General features: G+C 41.8%; 1 protein-coding gene across 1 annotated transcript in view; it reads right to left on the reverse strand.

The window, feature by feature from the left end:
- LOC128377362 (transcription factor IIIB 90 kDa subunit-like) overlaps nucleotides 1-7,500 on the reverse strand; it is a 63,953-nt gene that overhangs the window by 6,267 nt on the left and 50,186 nt on the right. The window contains exons 11-17 of the mRNA XM_053337308.1: nucleotides 6,612-6,707; nucleotides 6,215-6,520; nucleotides 5,927-5,988; nucleotides 3,712-3,793; nucleotides 1,429-1,481; nucleotides 542-816; nucleotides 132-183 (exon numbers count right to left, since the gene is read on the reverse strand). Of these exons, the coding sequence (XP_053193283.1) occupies nucleotides 132-183; nucleotides 542-816; nucleotides 1,429-1,481; nucleotides 3,712-3,793; nucleotides 5,927-5,988; nucleotides 6,215-6,520; nucleotides 6,612-6,707 (926 nt within the window). The remainder of the gene's footprint in view (nucleotides 1-131; nucleotides 184-541; nucleotides 817-1,428; nucleotides 1,482-3,711; nucleotides 3,794-5,926; nucleotides 5,989-6,214; nucleotides 6,521-6,611; nucleotides 6,708-7,500) is intronic.

Consider the following 7,500-nt stretch of genomic DNA (forward strand, 5'->3'; position numbering starts at 1 on the left):
GAGAGATGTGAGACAGGTGAGAGAGGTGAGACAGGTGAGACAGGTGAGACAGGTGAGAGAGGTGAGACAGATGAGACAGGTAAGACAGGTGAGAGGTGAGAGAGGTGAGAGAGGTGAGACAAGTCACTCACCTGGGACCCATGTTTCTTCTTCTTTGATGTGGAGGACAGGAGGGGGCGGAGCCTAGAACAGCAGGGTCAGAGGTCAGCTGTGTGTGATTCCTGTTCTACAGTGATGATGTCATTCCTGTTCTATGGTGATGATGTCATTACAGTGATGTCATTCATGTTCTACAGTGATGATGTCATTACAGTGATGTCATTCCTGTTCTACGGTGATGATGTCATTCCTGTTCTACGGTGATGATGTCATTCCTGTTCTACGGTGATGATGTCATTACAGTGATGTCATTCATGTTCTACAGTGATGATGTCATTACAGTGATGTCATTCCTGTTCTACGGTGATGATGTCATTCCTGTTCTACGGTGATGATGTCATTACAGTGATGTCATTCCTGTTCTACAGTGATGACGTCATACCTCTTTCCCATCATGCTAGCAGTGTTAGCTAGCTCCAGGTTGCTGCTGCTGGTCTTCTTGCGGCGGCGGCGACTGAGTGGTTTTTGTGTGGCGCAGTCGGGGGGGTCGGAGGGGGGACTGCTGCCCCCCCCACTTCCTGTCCCCCGGCTGTTCAGGTCTCTGAGGACCTCGTAGTTGATCTTACTGGAGATCTTCTTCTTCTCCAACATCTTCTCGATGGCCTCGCTGGCTGTGGACGCTTCCATCAGCTCCTTCTTCTTCTTTGACTTCTTGGGCTGGAAGCAGTCAGAGGTTAAACCCTGACCTCTAACCCCTAACCCCTGACCCCTAACCCCTGACCTCTAACCCCTAACCCCTAACCCCTGACCCCTAACCCCTAACTCCTGACCCCTAACCCCTAACCCTGACCCCTAACCCCTGACCCCTAACCCTGACCCCTAACTCCTGACCCCTAACTCCTGACCCCTAACCCCTAACCCTGACCCGTAACCCTGACCCCTAACTCCTGACCCCTAACCCCTAACCCCTGACCTCTAACCCCTAACCCTGACCCGTAACCCTGACCCCTAACTCCTAACCCCTGACCCCTAACTCCTGACCCCTAACCCTGACCCTGACCCCTAACTCCTGACCCCTAACCCCTGACCCCTAACTCCTGACCCCTAACCCTGACCCCTAACCCTGACCCCTAACTCCTGACCCCTAACCCTAACCCCTAACTCCTGACCCCTGATCCTGACCCCTAACCCTGACCCCTAACCCCTGACCCCTAACTCCTGACCCCTAACCCCTGACCCCTAACCCCTGACTGTGAAGCTCACAGACTAAAGTCACACAGGAAGTGATCAGAGACTCAAACAGAAGTGAGAAGCAGGAAGTCGTCTCACCTTCTCTTTATACGTTCCTCGTTCCTTCTCTTTTCTGATCCGTTCTTCTTTCTCTGCAAACAGGAAGTGATTCACATTCAGCAAATGTTGTAAATCATGTTTATATTTGGATGTAATGATGTAATGATGTGATGATGTAATGATGTGATGACGTGATGATGTAATGATGTAATGATGTGATGATGTGATGATGTAATGATGTGATGTAATGATGTGATGATGTAATGATGTGATGTAATGATGTGATGATGTAATGATGTGATGTAATGATGTGATGATGTAATGATGTAATGATGTGATGATGTAATGATGTGATGATGTAATGATGTGATGATGTAATGACGTGATGATGTGATGATGTAATGATGTAATGACGTGATGATGTAATGATGTGATGATGTAATGATGTAATGATGTAATGATGTGATGTAATGATGTGATGATGTAATGATGTGATGTAATGATGTGATGATGTAATGATGTGATGTAATGATGTGATGATGTAATGATGTGATGATGTGATGATGTAATGATGTAATGACGTGATGATGTAATGATGTGATGATGTAATGATGTAATGATGTAATGATGTGATGTAATGATGTGATGATGTAATGATGTGATGATGTAATGATGTAATGATGTAATGATGTAATGATGTGATGATGTAATGATGTGATGATGTAATGATGTAATGATGTAATGATGTGATGATGTAATGATGTAATGATGTGATGATGTAATGATGTGATGATGTAATGATGTGATGATGTAATGACGTGATGATGTGATGATGTAATGATGTAATGATGTGATGATGTAATGATGTGATGATGTGATGATGTGATGATGTAATGATGTAATGATGTGATGATGTAATGATGTAATGATGTAATGATGTGATGATGTAATGATGTAATGATGTAATGATGTGATGATGTAATGATGTGATGATGTAATGATGTGATGATGTAATGATGTAATGATGTAATGATGTGATGATGTAATGATGTAATGATGTGATGATGTAATGATGTGATGATGTAATGATGTAATGATGTAATGATGTGATGATGTAATGATGTAATGATGTAATAATGTAATGATGTGATGATGTAATGATGTGATGATGTAATGACGTGATGATGTAATGACGTGATGATGTAATGACGTGATGATGTGATGATGTAATGATGTAATGATGTAATGATGTAATAATGTAATGATGTGATGATGTAATGATGTGATGATGTAATGACGTGATGATGTAATGATGTGATGATGTGATGACGTAATGATGTAATGATGTAATGATGTGATGATGTGATGTAATGATGTAATGATGTAATGATGTAATGATGTGATGATGTAATGATGTGATGATGTAATGACGTGATGATGTGATGATGTAATGATGTAATGATGTAATGATGTAATGATGTGATGATGTGATGTAATGATGTAATGATTTGATGATGTAATGATGTGATGTAATGATGTAATGATGTAATGATGTGATGATGTGATGATGTAATGATGTGATGATGTAATGATGTGATGATGTAATGATGTGATGATGTAATGATGTGATGATGTGATGATGTAATGATGTGATGATGTAATGATGTGATGATGTGATGATGTAATGATGTAATGATGTAATGATGTAATGATGTGATGATGTAATGATGTGATGATGTAATGATGTAATGATGTAATGATGTGATGATGTAATGATGTAATGATGTGATGATGTAATGATGTAATGATGTGATGATGTGATGATGTAATGATGTAATGATGTAATGATGTGATGATGTAATGATGTAATGATGTAATAATGTAATGATGTGATGATGTAATGATGTGATGATGTAATGATGTGATGATGTGATGATGTAATGACTTGATGATGTAATGATGTGATGATGTAATGATGTGATGATGTGATGATGTAATGATGTGATGATGTAATGATGTGATGATGTAATGATGTAATGATGTGATGATGTAATGATGTGATGATGTGATGATGTAATGATGTAATGATGTAATGATGTGATGATGTAATGATGTAATGATGTGATGATGTAATGATGTGATGATGTGATGATGTAATGATGTGATGATGTAATGATGTGATGATGTAATGATGTAATGATGTGATGATGTAATGATGTGATGATGTAATGATGTAATGATGTAATGATGTGATGATGTAATGATGTGATGATGTAATGATGTGATGATGTAATGATGTGATGATGTAATGATGTGACTGACCGCTCTGCTCCTTCAGGTATTCCTGGTTCTGTTGCATCCACAGCTCCGTCTTCAGCTGAACCTCGGTGTCGTTCAGGATGTACTGCAGAACATGTAGAACAATCAGCTGATCAACATGTAGAACAATCAGCTGATCAACATGTAGAACATGTAGAACAATCAGCTGATCAACATGCAGAACATGTAGAACAATCAGCTGATCAACACTCAGAACAATCAGCTGATCAACATGCAGAACATGTAGAACAATCAGCTAATCAACATGCAGAACATGTAGAACAATCAGCTGATCAACATGTAGAACAATCAGCTGATCAACACGTAGAACAATCAGCTGATCAACATGCAGAACATGTAGAACAATCAGCTGATCAACATGTAGAACAATCAGCTGATCAACACGTAGAACAATCAGCTGATCAACATGCAGAACATGTAGAACAATCAGCTGATCAACATGCAGAACATGTAGAACAATCAGCTGATCAACATGTAGAACAATCAGCTGATCAACATGCAGAACATGTAGAACAATCAGCTGATCAACATGCAGAACATGTAGAACAATCAGCTGATCAACATGTAGAACAATCAGCTGATCAACACGTAGAACAATCAGCTGATCAACACGTAGAACAATCAGCTGATCAACATGTAGAACAATCAGCTGATCAACACACAGAACAATCAGCTGATCAACATGTAGAACAATCAGCTGATCAACACTCAGAACAATCAGCTGATCAACATGCAGAACATGTAGAACAATCAGCTGATCAACATGCAGAACATGTAGAACAATCAGCTGATCAACACGTAGAACAATCAGCTGATCAACACGTAGAACAATCAGCTGATCAACATGTAGAACAATCAGCTGATCAACACTCAGAACAATCAGCTGATCAACACGTAGAACAATCAGCTGATCAACACACAGAACATGTAGAACAATCAGCTAATCAACATGTAGAACAATCAGCTGATCAACACGTAGAACAATCAGCTGATCAACATGTAGAACAATCAGCTGATCAACATGCAGAACATGTAGAACAATCAGCTAATCAACATGCAGAACATGTAGAACAATCAGCTGATCAACATGCAGAACATGTAGAACAATCAGCTGATCAACACGTAGAACAATCAGCTGATCAACATGTAGAACAATCAGCTGATCAACATGTAGAACAATCAGCTGATCAACACGTAGAACAATCAGCTGATCAACATGCAGAACATGTAGAACAATCAGCTGATCAACATGCAGAACATGTAGAACAATCAGCTGATCAACATGCAGAACATGTAGAACAATCAGCTGATCAACATGTAGAACAATCAGCTGATCAACATGTAGAACATGTAGAACAATCAGCTGATCAACATGCAGAACATGTAGAACAATCAGCTAATCAACATGTAGAACAATCAGCTGATCAACATGCAGAACATGTAGAACAATCAGCTGATCAACATGCAGAACATGTAGAACAATCAGCTGATCAACATGTAGAACAATCAGCTGATCAACACGTAGAACAATCAGCTGATCAACATGCAGAACATGTAGAACAATCAGCTGATCAACATGCAGAACATGTAGAACAATCAGCTGATCAACATGCAGAACATGTAGAACAATCAGCTGATCAACATGTAGAACAATCAGCTGATCAACACGTAGAACAATCAGCTGATCAACACGTAGAACAATCAGCTGATCAACATGCAGAACAATCAGCTGATCAACACGTAGAACAATCAGCTGATCAACACTCAGAACAATCAGCTGATCAACACGTAGAACAATCAGCTGATCAACACACAGAACATGTAGAACAATCAGCTAATCAACATGTAGAACAATCAGCTGATCAACATGTAGAACAATCAGCTGATCAACATGCAGAACATGTAGAACAATCAGCTAATCAACATGCAGAACATGTAGAACAATCAGCTGATCAACATGCAGAACATGTAGAACAATCAGCTGATCAACACGTAGAACAATCAGCTGATCAACATGTAGAACAATCAGCTGATCAACATGTAGAACAATCAGCTGATCAACACGTAGAACAATCAGCTGATCAACATGCAGAACATGTAGAACAATCAGCTGATCAACATGTAGAACAATCAGCTGATCAACACGTAGAACAATCAGCTGATCAACACACAGAACATGTAGAACAATCAAACTGACCTTCTCGATCTCCTGATCATCGATGCCGTCCAGATCCAGATCTCCGCTCTCAGACGGCTCATCTGGAAAATAACAGTCTGACCTTAGTGACATCACTTCCTGTTACGGAGACTTTAATCAGCATTTAACTGGTTTAAGTATTATTATTATATTATTATTAATTATATTATTATTCTCTCTCAGACCATCATCTGTGTCAACCTGTGTTGTCATGATGATGTCATGATGATGTCATGATGATGTCATGATGATGTCATGATGATGTCACTGAAGGGTTTCTGTTCTCACCGTCTTGGCCGTCTGTTTCTAGCTTGCTGAAGGTGCTGAGGTTCTGCTGGAGGCCCAGGCTGGTTGCCCTGGGCAACGTCCCCAGAATGACAGCCAGGGGGGGGGGCTGGCGAGGAGGCCCCTCCCCCTCCGGCTGCGCCTCCTTCTCACCGACGACATCGTCAGTCTTTTTGCCTCGCGCCTCCTCCTCCTGGATTACATGACACAGGAAGTCTTGAGTCAGGTGTTCGGTGGCGGCCTGGAGCTCGTCGTCTTCCACCTCCACCTCGTCGGGTTCAGAGGTCACGCACTCCTCGTCCTGAGGGTCTGAAAATAAGAGGTCAAAGGTCAGGAAGAGCTCAACGCCTGCCAGTGTTTCTGTGAAACCTGGAAAAAGTAAAAGTGACTTTGAACAAACCGATTTCTTTGGTGTACGCAGCGTAGATTCCTCTCAGCTTGGGTCGGCTCTTCTCCAGCTCCGTCTCGATCTCATCCTGATAACAGCTGATCTCCCCTGAGCATGACATCACAGGGTTAGGGTACGAGAACATGACATCACAGGGTTAGGGTATGACATCACAGGGTTAGGGTATGACATCACAGGGTTAGGGTACGAGAACATGACATCACAGGGTTAGGGTATGACATCATAGGGTTAGGGTATGACATCACAGGGTTAGGGTATGACATCACGGGGTTAGGGTATGACATCACAGGGTTAGGGTATGACATCACAGGGTTAGGGTATGACATCACGGGGTTAGGGTATGACATCACAGGGTTAGGGTATGACATCACAGGGTTAGGGTACGAGAACATGACATCACAGGGTTAGGGTATGACATCACAGGGTTAGGGTATGACATCACAGGGTTAGGGTACGAGAACATGACATCACAGGGTTCCTTGAAGTGCCCTCATAAGGGTCCTAAAGGGTTCCTTTAAGTCCCCTCTGAAGGGTCCTAAAGGGTTCCTTTAAGTCCCCTCTGAAAGGTCCTAAAGGGTTCCTCTGGTCCCCTCATGAGGGTTCTAAAGGGTTCCTCTGGTCCCCTCATGAGGGTTCTAAAGGGTTCCTCTGGTCCCCTCTGAAGGGTCCTAAAGGGTTCCTATAAGTCCCCTCTGAAGGGTCCTAAAAGGTTCCTCTGGTCCCCTCTGAAGGGTTCTAAAGGGTTCCTATAAGTCCCCTCTGAAGGGTCCTAAAGAGTTCCTTTAAGTCCCCTCTGAAGGGTTCTAAAGGGTTCCTCTGGTCCCCTCTGAAGGGTCCTAAAGGGTTCCTCTGGTCCCCTCTGAAGGGTCCTAAAGGGTTC

The sequence above is a fragment of the Scomber japonicus genome, chromosome 17 (assembly GCF_027409825.1).
Source record: "Scomber japonicus isolate fScoJap1 chromosome 17, fScoJap1.pri, whole genome shotgun sequence".
Lineage (NCBI taxonomy): Eukaryota > Metazoa > Chordata > Actinopteri > Scombriformes > Scombridae > Scomber > Scomber japonicus.